The 15,436-nt window shown below is 40.8% G+C and overlaps 1 protein-coding gene across 4 annotated transcripts in view; it reads left to right on the top strand.

Moving 5' to 3' along the window:
• UBAP1 (ubiquitin associated protein 1) overlaps positions 1–15,436 on the top strand; it is a 100,379-nt gene that overhangs the window by 39,849 nt on the left and 45,094 nt on the right. For 3 of the 4 annotated variants that reach the window (XM_064380563.1, XM_012463221.2, XM_064380561.1), the window contains exon 3: positions 10,189–10,313. The exons of the other annotated variant lie outside the window; for it this stretch is intronic. In XM_064380563.1, the coding sequence (XP_064236633.1) occupies positions 10,189–10,313 (125 nt within the window). The remainder of the gene's footprint in view (positions 1–10,188; positions 10,314–15,436) is intronic. 4 annotated transcript variants of the gene reach the window in all.

Below are 15,436 nucleotides of genomic sequence, written 5' to 3'. Positions count from 1 at the left end.
AAAGCAAATCTGAATTGTCTAGATCACATTTTCAAGGGAGAAAAGAGAGGACAGAGCTAAGGGTAGAGGAGAAGCTCAGAGAGAAAAAATAGCAAAAATGAAAAATTTACACTTATTTCAAAAGACAGTCTTTCTGTTTTGAATCTTTGGAACATATGTTTTGATCAGAGTGAAAATAGTTGGACTCCACGTTTTATGTTTCAGCTAAACATTCTGGAGAGAAAATTATAATTCTGAAGGTGTCTGAGCAGTAAAGACTGGTATTTCCTGTATCTCCTTAAACTTCTAGCCAAAGTGTTATTGTTTAAATGGAACTTTCTATCTGAGTAAAATTTAGGAGAAAAATGTTCTTTCTCATTTAGGCTGCTTCTCCTTTAACAGGGCTCTTTTTGCTGAGTTCCTGGTTGAATTTCACTGGCTTTAGTTGGGTTTTAGAATCAAGTATCCTATTTTTAGATATCAGGTAATTTAAATAATAGAAATGAAAGGGAATAGATGGAAAATATTTAATAGGCAATTGTGTAGGCATGTGAGTAAAGAAAATCAAGTTTCTGCTCTCTCAAGGCTAAAATTAGAAAGCAAGGAACCTAAGGCTCCTCCTTTCATTTCTCAGGGAGCTGTTTAGCCTTTCTTCACTACATGTCTCTGTGTCTGTGATCCATTGTTATTCTTCAGTTCATAGACTTCCTTTCTTGGCCTAATAGCGTAGAGTACACAGGGCTATAAATGGCCACCCCAGTTATAGTGCTGCTTGCTACTTGATCTTTCGTTGGCTAGCACCATAGAGCTGGTCAGGGCAAACTGATGGCAATACCCTAGCTTAGCTTATGAGCCTATGGATTGGTTCCTCCAAAATTAGATATCTAACTGGTTCATTGGGAGGTTAATGGATGTGGGTGTAACTTTTCTGTGGCACTTGGGGTATGGACAAGGAGGTAATAACTGCTTTCATGACTGGATATTAAAATGTATTTTTTTCTTTTTAATATTTGGGACTGACTAGGTCTGGTACTGTGCTGTCTTTGACTAGCACTTCATTTACCTCAGTTCATTATTTTCAACTAAAGTTGAACAGCTTCACTGTTATTAGTAACCATATATCCCTAAATAACAGAATAAGGGAAACGGTTATTTCTCAAACTTCTAGAAATATTATCTATTTATTATAAAAACTGCATACTCTTGGCTTAGTTTGGATGAGGACTTTCTTGGAGCCTGGTGCTTTAAAATCTCAGTCCTCTTTAATTTATTCTTGTTTTCATGTAGGAGAAAGGTTATTTATCTGGAAAATGTGTTGAGATTCTAATTTATGAATAAATAGACCCATGTAATAAGACTTGGTAAAACTAGCCCCCTGTCCTTAAATCACTTTTTTGAGGTATAATTGATATATAAAAAGCTGTACATATTTAATATATACATCTTGATAAGTTTGGAGAGAAGTATGAACTCAGGAAACCATCATCATCATTAAGGCATCAACATTCATTTCCTCCCAGAGTTTCCTCCTACTCTGTGTGTGTGTGTGGGCAGGGGGGGTGGGGAGGCAGGCAGGGAGAGGGGAGTTGCTTGAGGCCAGGAGTTTGAGACCAGCCTGGGCAACATAGCAAGATCCTGTTTCTTTTCTTTTCTTTTCTTGTTTTTTTTTTGGAGATGGAGTCTTACTCTGTCACCCAGGCTGGAGGGCTGGAGTGCAGTGGCGCCATCTTGGCTCACTGTACCTCCTGGGTTCAAGCAGTTCTCCTGCCTCAGCCCCCTGAGTACAGGTGTGCACCCCCATACCTGGCTAATTTTGTATTTTTAGTACACGCAGGATTTCGCCATGTTGGCCAGGCTGGTTTTGAACTCCTGACCTCAGATGATCTGCCACCTTGGCCTCCCAAAGTTCTGGGATTACAGGCATAAGCCTGGCCTTGTTTCTTATTTATTTATTTATTTATTTAGAGACGGGGGTTTCACTATGTTGGCCAGGCTGGTCTTGAACTCCTGACCTCAGGTGATCTGCCACCTTGGCCTCCCAAAGTTCTGGGATTACAGGCATGAGCCACTGCTCCTGGCCTTGTTTCTTTCTTTCTTATTTGTTTATTTAGAGACAGAGGTTTCACTGTGTTGACCAGACTGGTCTTGAACTCCTCATCTCAGGTGATCCACCCGCCTCGGACTCCCAGAGTGCTAGGATTACAGGCGTGAGCCACCACGCCCAGCCTCCTTGCCTTGTTTCTATAAAAAAATTAAAAATTAGCCAGGTGTGGTGGAGCTTCCCTGTAGTCCTAGCTGTTCAGGAGCCAACATTACGTTGTTTGGTATTGTTCCAGACATCTCTTAACACTGTTCATTTTTTTCTATTTTTCTCTTTGTATTTTAGTTTGGCTAATTTCTTTTGACCTAACTTCAAGTCCTGAGTCTTTCTTCTGCTAATTATTCGGATTTGCATAGCTTGGCATATGAACCACCAAAATATTGCTTTTCTGATAATGCTTTTTTCACTTGTGGCATTTCTATTTGTCTCTTTATATTTCCATCTCCCTGCTGAAGTTCCCATCTGCTCACACATGTTTATTTTTTCCATTAGACCCTTTAACATATTTACTATTGTTATTTTAAACTCCCTGTTTGATATTTATAATATCTTGGCTATCTCTGAATTTGGGTCTGATGACTGGTTCCTCTCTTAATTCTGGATCACATTTTCTTGCTTCTTTTTGTGTCTTAAAATTTTTAATTGAATGCCAGACAATGTATATTAAAAAGCTGATTTTGTAGATTACATGGCTTGTTTTGTTGTTAGGATACAAGTAATATTTTCTTGTGATTTCACATCTTACAAGAGATATCTATGTAATTTTGTGTATTTATAATTTTGCAAGTGTTACCTGGCTTGTGGCTTTAAGATTGTTTTTGTTTGTTTTTTTTTTAAAGCCCCTTTCTTGCAGTAGGCACTAATGATAACCAGTAGTAAGGTAGTGATAACCAGTCATGGAATTGCAGATTTTCACTTAATTTTAAGTTTGATCTTATTCTTTTAAAAAAATTCTCAATTTGAATCTCCTCAAAATAAAACCTGAACTAAATGTAATCCATTTGCTATCCGCTATTGGGGATTTCTCCCTCGACCTGGAATTGTACCTTTTTTTCAGAAAAACGGGCAGGTCACAGAATCGTAGGCATATCAGCAATTTAGAAAGAAACGAAACAAATGAAGTCTTCTCAGAATTTATCCTGAGTCATTACACATTTAGCCCACTCACTATTTTCCACCAAAGTGGTGTGCAGAACCTAACTTCACCGAACTGCCATAACCACAGCCATCAGGCATGCACTTAGTGGCTTTTTAAAAATTGAACTTAGGAAGATGGGCTCAGATATTTTAGGAAGATTTTCAGTAATAAGGCCTGAAACTAAAAGGTATTTGGGGTTGAGCCAGAAAATTGTTAACTATAATATTTTTAATTCTTGATATATTGGATAAAAATGGATAGTTCCACTTTGGGAAGCTGAGGAGGGAGGATCGCTTGAGCCCAGGAATTCACCAGCCTGGGCAACAAAGTGAGCCCTCAGCTCTACAAAAAAATTTAAAAAATTAGCTGAGCGTGATAGTGCCTGCCTGTGGTCCCAGCTACTCAGGAGGCTGAGGTGGGAGGATCACTTGAGCCCAGGAGAATGAGGCTGCAGTGAGTGGTGATGATGTCACTACACTCCAGCCTGGGTGGCAGAGCAAGACCCTGTCTTAAAAAGGAAAAGATAGTTCCTGAGGCATAATTGGTTATATTAGGAAGAAATAAATATATTTTGTAATTCTCACAGCACCATCATTAATAGTTTACGGTGGTATCTATCCATTATTCCATTATTACAAATATTACTTTCTTTGTTTCCATCTTTTTTTTTTTTTTTGAGATGGGAGTCTTACTCTGTCGCCTAGGCTGGAGTGCAGTGGCACGATCTTGGCTCACTGCAGCTCCAGGGTTCAAGCGATTCTCCTGCTTCCACTTCCTGAATAGCTGGGATTACAGGCATGCGCCACCATGCCCAGCTGATGGTTTTGTATTTTTAGTAGAGACAGGTTTCACCATGTTGGCCAGGCTGGTCTCAAAATCCAGATCTCAAGTGATCCACTCGCCTCGGCCTCCCAGACTGCTGGAATTATAGGTGTCAGCCACTGTGCCTGGCCTTGTTCCCATCTCTTTAAATGCCTTTTTGCCCTTCATCCCCACCCCCTCCTCCCAGTAATCACCAAACTGTTTGTTCATTCCCTCTTAATAAAGCTTTTAAAGTACTAAGACCCTGGAAGGATAGGGGATGTGCTAAATAAATCACCTTGGCATTGGCTGTGTTGGTGAAAGGAAACTGCTTTTTAAACCAGATACTTGCAGTTGGTTCTAGTTAAGGGAAACAGCAGCCCTTTAAAGGTATTCTACCTCATCTTTTCTGTCTGTAAGCCAGGACCTAGTTTCATTTATAGAATATAAGTTTGTCAGTGTTTATCACACTGTAATAGTTTGCTATATGAAAGGTAGGCAAGGAAATCACTTCTCTTACAGGATTTTATTATTTGACTCTTTTTTTTTTTTTTTTGTGAGACAGAGTCTTGTTCTGTCGCCAGGCGCCAGGCTGGAGTGCAGTGGCGCAGTCTTGGCTCACTGCAACCTCTGCTTCCCAGGTTCAAGCAGTTCTCCTGCCTCACCCTCCTGAGTAGCTGGGACTACAGGCATGCACCACCACACCCAGCTAATGTTTTTGTATTTTAGTAGAGATGGGGTTTCACCGTGTTGGTCAGGATGGTCTCAATCTCTTGACCTTGTGATGTGCCTGCCTCGGCTTCCCAGAGTGCTGGGATTACAGGGGTGAGCCACCGCGCCTGGCCTCATTTGACTCTTAACTTTTTTTTTCTTTTTTTTTTTTGAGACGGAATCTTGCTCTGACACCCAGGCTGGAGTGCAATGTTGTGATCTTGGCTCACTGTAATATCTGCCTCCTAGGTTCAAGCAATTCTCCTGCCTTAGCCTCCCAAGTAGCTGGGACTACAGGTTAGTGCTACCACATGCCTGGCTAATTTTTTTTTTTTTTTGAGATGGAGTCTTGCTCTCTTGCCAGGCTGGAGTGCAGTGGTGCCATCTCAGTTCTTTGCATCCTCCGACTCCCTGGTTCAAGTGATTTCTCCTGCCTCAGCCCCCCAAGTAGCTGGGATTACAGGCACATGCCATCATGCCCAGCTAATTTTTTGTAGTAGAGACAGGGTTTCACCATTTTGGCCAGGATGATCTCGATCTCCTGACCCCGTGATCCACCTGCCTTGGCCTCCCATAGTGCTGGAATTAGGTATGCGCCACCATGCCTGGCCTTATATATCTTCAGCACAGTACTTTTTTTAATAGTTTTTCTCCCTCAGTTCCTTACCACCAATCTACAATAGAACTGGTTATTTAAGAAAATTTAATTATTAATGTGGATAGATTTGATCATATTTGTATATCACATATCCTTATTAGTGTTAAACAAAAGACTTAATTATGTGCTTGTTAACTTGACTGTAAATCTTTCTAATGATTCTTAGACAATGCCAAAGTTTCAACTTTGTTTCCAGTTAATCAGGGTACTAGTCAAAGTTAGAATTTTTCAGTAACATCTGAGTCCCTATTTTCAAAGAAAACAGACAAAAATTCTTTAAAATCATAAAGAACTTTTGTTTTAATATTTTAAAATAGAAGCATTTTATAAGTGCCAGAGAGTTTAAGTGTTGTAATCAACATTTACTTTTGTTGGTAAGCTGTGATGGCACCCGGCACTTTTTTGGTGGTGCTGGGGCGGGGGATGACATCTGTCTGGTACATTTTTGTGACTTTGTTCAGATTTCAGACATATGCTTGTATCATCATGTATGAGTAATCTGTTAAAAACATTTTTATGACTAGCCTTGTCATTTTTGGGCAAATAATTTTCAATTTTCATATTAAGTATAAGTTGGAACTGGGTGTAATAGCTCATGCCTATAATCCCAGCAATTTGAGAGGCTGAGGTGGGAAGAATGCTTGAGCTCAGGAGTTGGAGACCAGCCTGGGGGACATAATGAGACACTATCTGAGCTACTCAGGAGGCTGAGGTGGGAGGATTACTTGGGTCCCAGAGGGCAAGGATGCAGTGTACCATGATAGCACCACTGCACTCCAGCCTGGACAAATGTTACTGTCTCTTAAAAAAAATTATATGTATGTTGGGTAGGGGTTAGATTGAATCCAGAAGTATGAAAGCATGTCTTAGCCAGGAGCTGTGACTCACACCTGTAATCCTAGCACTTTGGGAGGCTGAGGCGGGCAGATCACCTGAGGTCAGGAGTTCGAGACCAGCCTGACCAATATGGTGAAACCCCATCTTTAAAAAAAAAAAATGCATGTCTTCATTTTTTATTATTTATTTATTTATTTATTTTTTGAGACGGAGTTTCACGACTGTTACCCAGGCTGGAGTGCAATGGCGCGATCTCGGCTCGCCGCAACCTCCGCCTCCTGGGTTCAGGCAATTCTCCTGCCTCAGCCTCCCGAGTAGCTGGGATTACAGGCACGCACCACCATGCCCAGCTAATTTTTTGTATTTTTAGTAGAGATGGGGTTTCACCATGTTGACCAGGATGGTCTCGATCTCTTGACCTCATGATCCACCCGCCTCGGCCTCCCAAAGTGCTGGGATTACAGGCGTGAGCCACCGTGCCCGGCCCCATTTTTTATTTTTGAGATGGACTCTTGCTGTGTTGCCAGGTGGCTGGAGGGCAGTGGCATAGTCTCAGTTCACTGCAGCCTCTGCCTCCCGGGTTCAAGTGACTCTCCTGCCTCAGCCTCCCAAGTAGCTGGGACTACAGGTGTGCACCACCACTCCCAGCTAATTTTTGTATTTTTAGTAGAGACGGGGTTTCACCATGTTGGCCAGGATGATCTCAATCTCTTGACCTTAGGTGATCACCGGCCTCGGCTTCCCAAAGTGCTGGGATTACAAACTTGAGCCACTGTGCCTGGGTGGCCAGCATGTCTTTATTTGTGTATATATATATATATGTTTATTTTTTGAGACGAAGTTTCGCTCTTGTTGTCCAGGCTGGAGTGCACTGGCTTGTTCTCAACTCACTGCAACTTCTGCCTCCCAGGTTCAAGTGATTCTCCTGCCTCAGCCTCCCGAGTAGGTAGCTGGGATTACAGGCCTCACCACCACGCCTGGCTAATTTTTTGTATTTTTAGTAGAGACAGGGTTTCACCATGTTGGCCAGGCTGGTCTCCTACTCCTGACCTCAGGTAATCCACCCACCTCAGCCTTCCAAAGTGCCGGGATTGTAGGCGTGAGCCACTGCGCTGGGCCAGAAGCATGTCTTTATTATTCGTTCTTCATTCATTGAACAAATTTTATCAGCCAGACATTATACTGAGTTTGGGTGATACAGATATGAAACATTTCTCCCCTGTTAAGGGACCCTCAAATTCTTGCTGAAAGTCTCTGAGGGGAGGGTAAGGAAATGAACTAGTAACAGTACATAGAAGTAAGCCCTAAGGGGGTAGTATTAACTGAGTATTCTCTGAGGTTGAGAAAGGAGCTGTTCTTGAGGCTCACGGCACCCTCCACCTCCTAGGTTCAAGTAATTTTCCTTCCTCAGCCTCCCAAGTAGCTGGGACTACAGGCATGTGCCACTATGCCCGGCGAATTTTTGTGTTTTTTGTAGAGATGGTTTTTTTTTTTTGAGATGGAGTTTCACTCTTGTTACCCAGGCTGGAGTGCAGTGGTGCGATCTCAGCTCACCGCAACCTCCGCCTCCTGGGTTCAAGCAATTCTCCTGCCTCAGCCTCCCGAGTAGCTGGGACTACAGGCTCACGCCACCATGCCCAGCTAATTTTTGTATTTTTTTTTTTTAGTAGAGACAGGGTTTCACCATGTTGACCAGGATGGTCTCGATCTCTTGACCTCGTGATCCACCCACCTCAGCCTCCCAAAGTGCTAGGATTATAGGCGTGAGCCACTGCGCCCGGCCAGAGATGGGGTTTCACCGTGTTGGCCAGGCTAGTCTAGAACTCCTGACCTTAGGTGATCCACCTGCCTCAGCCTCCCAAAGGGCTGAGATTACAGGCATGAGCCACTTCACCCGGCCTCTTGACTTTATTCTTAAAAGGGCTAAATAATAATTACTCAAGTAAATAACAGTAAGGATGTGATAGGCATTGCCAGCCATGAAAATAGCACATCTAAAAGTATGACCACACTTGGAAAATTGCCTAGAGTGTTAATAATTATAGTGATTTCCTAGAGTGTTAAATTACTTAATTGAACATAGTTGTGAATTTAATTTGCTAGCTGAGTGATTGAGGTACCAGTGTTTTAGTTCTGGCTGGGAGTTAGATGGGAAAGATACCCATCCCTCAAGTGTTGGGAGTAGGGGGCATTCTTCCTGATGGAGAGTTTCAGGTTTATCAGAAGAATACCTATCCCAGGAAATGGGAATGATAAGATTACAAATATTTTCTGACCTTGATAATTCTTGAGATCTACACAGTGCTTGTAAGGAAGAAGTCATCTTCGTGGAAGGGGTGTAATTGCCTTATTCTGTGTTTGTAAGGAAGAAATCGTCTTTGTGGAAGGGTGTAGGTGTCTTATTCTGTGTCTGTGAGCACCCAAGAAAATAGTGTGAGGCTCAGCTCATACTATTTACCAACTGCTGATATTGAAAAACAAAATTTATTTTATCAGCTGTATTTCATTGTCACCGATGGTTCTGCCAGTAAATTAGCCTCCCAGAGCTGCTCCAGAAAAGAAAACATGGCCCAGTTTGGAGTATATAGCTATTGAGAGTCATACACAAGAGGCGTTTTCCTTTTTATCTGAGCCTGTGAATTGATGGTCATGTTTTGGTCTTTCCATATGGTTCAGTTATGATGGGCAAAGAACCTTTAAGAGATTAAAGCAGCTCCTTTGTATACCTTGTGTTCCTGATAATCCTACTCAGAATCCCATGATTTTGTCTGGTTTTCCCTTTTTCATTTAAGTGTTGTGCTGCTTAAGTATTGCCATATTGTTCTAGAATGTAATGTTTTGTTTTTTAAGCTAGAGTATTTCTTTATATTAATTTAAAATGATTTTTTTCTAAAGTAGAGAATCCTAATCAAGGAGATTCTTTTCTGGGGAGTATTTATTTATTTTTTTGAGATGGAGTCTCACCTGATTGCCCAGGCTGGAGTGTAGTGGTGCGATCTCTGCTCACTGCAACCTCCGCCTCCCTGATTCAAGTGATTCTCCTGCCTCAGCCTCCCAAGTAGCTGGGACTTCAGGCATATGCCACCACGCCTGGCTAATTTTTTGCATTTTTAGTAGAGACGGGGTTTCACCTAGCCAGGATGGTCTCGATCTCCTGACTTCATGATCCACCCGCCTCGGCCTCCTGAAGTGTTGGGATTACAGGTGTGAGTCACCATGCCTGACCTTCAGCAGTGTTTATTAAATGCTGATGTGTGCCAGGCAATGAAGGTTTTGAGAATACTTCATTCAATAAGTTACACTTAAATACTTGCCCACAAGGAGCCTATATTTCTTTGGGAAAGAGAAACAATAAATATAATTAAAAAGTCAATTTATAATGTTAGAAGGCAGTAAGTGTTATGGGGAAAAGGTAGATGGCAATATGGGAGTATTGTAGTGAGGGTAGGGTAGTACTTTTAAGTAGAGTGGCTCAGGGTAAGCCTCAATGAGAAGGTAACATTTGAGCAAAGACTTGAAGGATTGAGTCATGTGAATATCTGACAGAAGAGTGTTCCAGTTAGAAGGAACAGTCAGTACTTACAGAATTTTTGAGGTGGATTGAGCCTGTCATCTTTAAGGGCAGAGGTCACCATGACTTAGTACAACGAGCCAGAGGATGACTGTAAGGAGATGAGGGCAGAGAGGCTGTGGGCGATGGGGAAGGCCTCTTAGGCCACTGTGAGTACTTTGGATTTTGCACTAAGTGCCATTGAAACAAACTCTAATAAGACCAAGTAGACTGAATCAGTAGGATTTCCTTCTCAGAGATTTAGGGTCAAGGAAAAGGTAAGCAGTCAGAGAAGGAACACTCTGTAACTTCTAGTCTTAGGATAGCAAAAATTAATGCATAAGGCATAAGATTATGGCAAAACAAATAATGAAGTTCTTTGCTGATATTTTCTACTTTATTTTTGATTATAGGGACTTTCAGTTACCTTGATGATGTCCCATTTAAGATAGGAGACAAATTCAAAACACCAGCTAAAGTTGGTCTACCTATTGGCTTCTCCTTGCCTGATTGTTTGCAGGTTGTCAGAGAAGTACAGGTAAGTGGTAATTTTTAGTTAAAGTTTAGTGCATTTAAAAGTTTAAAAAGTAAGAATTCGATGTATAGTGAAATAGAAAAAACTACAGCTGCGAGCTGAATCATGTTTTGGTCATCGATGGACCGCATGCACAATGGTGGTCCCATAAAATTATAAGGGGCTGGGTGTGGAGGCTCACACCTGTAATTGTAGCACTGTGGGTGGCCAAAGTGGGAGGATCACTTGAGCTTGAGTTTGAGACCAGCTTGGGCAACTTAATGAGACCTCATCTCTATTGGGGGTAAAAAAATAAAAATAAAAAATTATATATATATGTTCCTATCACCTAGTGACATAGTAATGGCCATTGTAATGGTATCACAGTGCATTACTTAAGTGTTTGTGGTGATGCTGGTGTAAACAAATCCGCATTGACAGTCTTATAAAAGTATAGCACATACAATTCAGTACAGTATGTAATACAAATAAATGATTATGTTACTCATTTATGTATTACTGTGCTGTACTTTTTAGCATTATCTTTCTACTTATTAAAAAAGTTAACTGTAAAACAGCCTCAGGTAGATCCTTCAGGAGATATTTCAGAGGAAGGCATTGTGATCATAGGAGATGAGAGCTCCATGCATGTATTGCTCTTGAAGACCATCCAGTGAGACAAGATGGGGAGGTGGGACCAACAGTGATACTGATGGTCCTGACCTCCTCTAGGCCTAGGCTTCATCTTTAAGAAAAGTTTAAAAAGTTAAAAAAAAATTTAAAGGTCAAAAAGCTTATAGAATAAGGGTATAAAGAAAAATATTTTGGTACAGCTGTATGATGTATTTGTGTTTTAGGCTAAGTGTTAGTTCAGAAGAGTAAACAAGTTTAAAAATTTAAAGTAAAAAAGTCATAGTAAGCTAGAGTTAATTTATTATTGAGAGAAAAATTGTTTTTAATAAATTTAGTGTAGCCAAATTGTACAGTGTTTATAAAGTCTGTAGTACTGTATAGTAATGTCCTAGGCCTTCACATTCACCCACCACTTACTAACTGACTCACCCAGAGCAACTTCCAGTCCTGCAAGCTCCATTTATGGTAAGTGCCCTATATAGGTGGACCATTTTTCATCTTTTATTTGTTTTTGAGATGGAGTTTCACTTTTGTTGCCCAGGCTGGAGTGCAGTTGAAATCTTGGCTCATTGCAACCTCTGCCTCCCGGGTTCAAGTGATCTCCTGCCTCGGCCTGCTGAGTAGCTGGGATTACAGGCCGGCTAATTTTGTATTTTTAGTTGAGACAGAGTTTTACCATGTTAGTCAGGTTGGTCTCAACTCTTGACCTCAGGTGATCCACCTGTCTTGACCTCCCAAAGTGCTGGGATTGACCTCCCAAAGTGTGGTGGCATGAGCCACCACACCCGGCCCATTTTTAATCTTTTATACCATATTTTTACTCTACATATTTCTATGTTTAGATTGGTTTAGATAAATACTTGCCATTGTGCTACAATTGCCTACAGTACCTACAGTATTCAGTATACTAATATGCTGTACAGGTTTGTAGTCTAGGAGCAATACTGGACTGTAGCAATACTGTATAGCCTAGGTGTAGCAGGCTGTACTATCTAGGTTTGTGTAAGTACACTCTGCTCTCAGAACGACGAAATTGCCTAACATGCATTTTTTAGAGTGTCTTTGTCATTATGACTGTTATTCTGTCTGTTATTTTTGTTTCTTATAGCTCCTATTGCTGCCTGATTCACATTGTTACACACACACATTTATGTTTCACACACATACAGGTTTTGTGTACTCTGTTAGATTGTATATTCCTGGGACTCTGTACCTCGCACAGAACAAATTCCCATTGCCCATTTAACTAGCTTTTTCACCTCTTTCCCTTTCTCTGTTAATGTCCTCGTTCTCTTTTCAGTCACTCAAGTTAGATATACCGTGTCTCAAATTGCAGTTCAGCCTTACCTCATATTTCGCCTGGGCTGTTGCAGTACCCTCTTTAATTGGCCCTCCTGCTTGCAGTGTTTTCATTCTATTTTTTACATTGTTTCTAGAATAATCTTAAAGTTTTAAATTGTCACATCCCTGTTCAAAACCATTCAAAAGGTTCAGTGACTGACCAGTCCTTACTGAGTCTAGTTTAGACACAAGGTTATAGCAAAACAGTTGAGCTCATCACCTCCTTCATGTTGCCTCCAAACCACATTGCTAGTAGTCTGTTAGACCTTGTACATTATCTCACTCTATACTTCTTCTGCCCATGAGTTGTTGTCTCCACCTGGAATATTCTTTTTCTCACTATACTGAAAACTCTCCGTTCAAATCTATTTATTCTAGATTGTGCGTAAATGCTATCTCTTCGAGGGCTTCTTTCTCAATCCTCCCATCTTTAAGGCTCAGTTATATAGAAATGTACTGAATTACTCAGTGAAAGCAACAAATAGCCCTGTGTTACTTACTTTCTGCAGTACACATTTACTGAATGCCCGTTTTTGAGAGGTGGTCTACTGGGCACTGAAGGTAGAGATAAATGCCTTAATCACTGTCCTCAAGGTACAGTTTAGAGAAGTTACCTAGAGAAACAGAAAAATAACTCTTCCTGTGACATAGGAAGATTTTTAAAAATGCAGCTTTCAGGAAAAGACGTTTTTCTGGAATTCACTAAGGCATCACCATTTTACTCTAAAAAGTATTACTTATTTTATCTTCCAAAGTCTACATGCGGTGAATAATCATAATGAGGGAACTTCAGTTACTTTTGGGAGGAAAAAAAATCTTTATCGAGATATAATTCACATATCATGAAATTTACCTTTTTTTTTTTTCTTTAAATTGTTTGTTTGTATACACAGTCTCACTGTCACCCAGGCTGGAGTCTAGTGGTGCAATTGTGGCTTACTGTAGCCTCGACCTCCCTGAGCTTGGTGATCCTCCCATCTCAGCCTCCTGAGTAGCTGGGACTACTGGCATGCACTACCATGCCTGGCTAAGTTTTGTATTTTTTGTCGAGATGGTGTTTTACCATATAGCCCAGGCTGGTCTTTAACTCCTGGCCTCAAGTGATATGCCCACTTCAGCCTCCCAAAGTGCTGGGATTACAGGTGTGAGCCACCATCTAATTCCTGAACATTTTCATCACCCCAAAGGAAACCTAGTATCCACTAGAGGTCACTCCCCATTCTCCCCTCCTCCTAGCCTCAGGCAACCACTATCTACTTTTGTCTCTATCGATTTGCCTATTCTGGCTATTTCATATAAATGGAATTCTGCAGTATGCATGTAGCTTATTCACTTCGCATAATGTTTTCAAGGTTGATCCATATTGTATGAGTGAAGTATTAGTGCTTCATTTATTTTTATGGGTGAATAATATTTCATTGTTTGGATATAACACATTTTGTTTATCTGTTCATCAGCTGATGGACATTGTGGTAGTTTCCACTTTTTGGCTGTTATGAATAATGATGCTCTGAGCATCTTTAAACAGATTTCTATGTAGACACGTTTTCAGTTTTCTTGGGTATAATGCATAGGAGTGGAATTGCTGGGTCATGGTAACTCTGTGTTTAACATTTTAAAGGACTCCTATTTTTCCCAAAGTGGCTGCACAATTTTACAATCCCAGCAGCACTGCAAGAGGGTACTGGTTTCTTCACATCCTTGCCAACTCTTGTTATTAACTCTTTTTGATTATATACATTCTTGTGGGTGTGAAGTTGTCTCTCATTGTGGTTTTTATTTGCATTTCTTTCATGACCAATGATGCCAAGCATCTTATGTTAAGCATCTTTAATACTGAATTAATGTTCCTTTTGTGTATGGAGACTTTATTGGGCCAGAAGAGAGATAGACTTACTTTATAACGTTTTTCCTTGTTCTATTTGTTCGAGAATTCTTTTTATTGGCAATTACAAATAGTCATTAAATACTTATCTGTGTTCATGATACTATTAGTAATATGATTTAAAAACACCTATCTTGTTTCTCATCATTCACTGCTTTATTGATGCTTTCAGAAAACTTGTTTTGATTCCCAGGTTGTTGTCGATTTGGGCTTTGCTGGGCATTTCCCATTTGTTTGGTCAGTCTGAAGCACTAGTAGATGCATGGTAATGTGCTGATGGTGCTCATAGCACCCACTGATAACAAAAGGAGATCAAGGCTAAGAGCTCCATTCCAACGTGGGCCAGGTGAAATATTTTTGTTCTCTAATTGCACAAAGTAACCTTTTTTTTGAGACAGAGTCTCACTCGTTTGCCCAGGCTGGAGTACACTGGCACCAACTAGGCTCACTGCAACCTTTACCTCCCAGGTTCAAGAGATCTCCTGCCTCAGCCTTCTGATTCTGAGTAGCTGGGACTATAGGCATGCCACCACACCTGGATAATTTTTGTATTTTTAGTAGAGATGGGTTTTCATCATATTGGCTAGGCTGGTCTCAAACCCCTTACCTCAAGTGATCTGCCCACCTTGGCCTCTCAAAGTGTTGGGATTACAGGGATGAGCCACTGTGTCTATCCTACAAAGCAGGCTTAAATTTTGACTGCCTGGGGTTTCCATGGGGAATTAGATTGTGTGTTGGTACTGTTCCCTTCTGTACCTAGAGAACAGTCAGACCTAGAGCCCTAGACAGATGGCTTGAAAGTTCCTGTAACTGTCATATTTGCCCTTGCATGACAATACAAACTCAACTTCAGCTAAAATTCCTTTAAGTTGAGCCAGTAAAAGATACACAGCCCTTGCTTCTCTTTGTTGAATGTATCTCACGGTAGCCTGAGGTAGCCCTTATTGTCATAGTTTAGAACATCCACTGGTGTCACTTATACATGCGCTGGAGAATTGACATGTAATAGCTGTATAATCTTGGACAGATTTTTAAATTTCTCCAAGCTTCCATTTCCTCATCTGTAAAGGTAGGATGAGGATGATTAGCTTTTAAGGTTGTTAGAAGAGTTAAATAATGCATTTATAATGCTCACTCTGGTTCCTGGAACTCCATAAATGCTAGATTATATTATTTATTATTATACTCCAAACCACATTCTTTTCTACTTTAATATTTCTGCCACCCCCAGCCCCCGCCCTCCCTGCAGCATGCCCTGTTTTTCTGTGTTCCAGGTATTCTACATTAC

This window comes from Aotus nancymaae, unplaced genomic scaffold, assembly GCF_030222135.1.
Source record: "Aotus nancymaae isolate 86718 unplaced genomic scaffold, 86718_ANA_hifiasm-v0.15.2.pri h1tg000003l, whole genome shotgun sequence".
NCBI lineage: Eukaryota > Metazoa > Chordata > Mammalia > Primates > Aotidae > Aotus > Aotus nancymaae.
The sequence above is the reverse complement of the archived record's forward strand: the minus strand, read 5'-3'. Positions and strand labels throughout refer to the sequence as shown.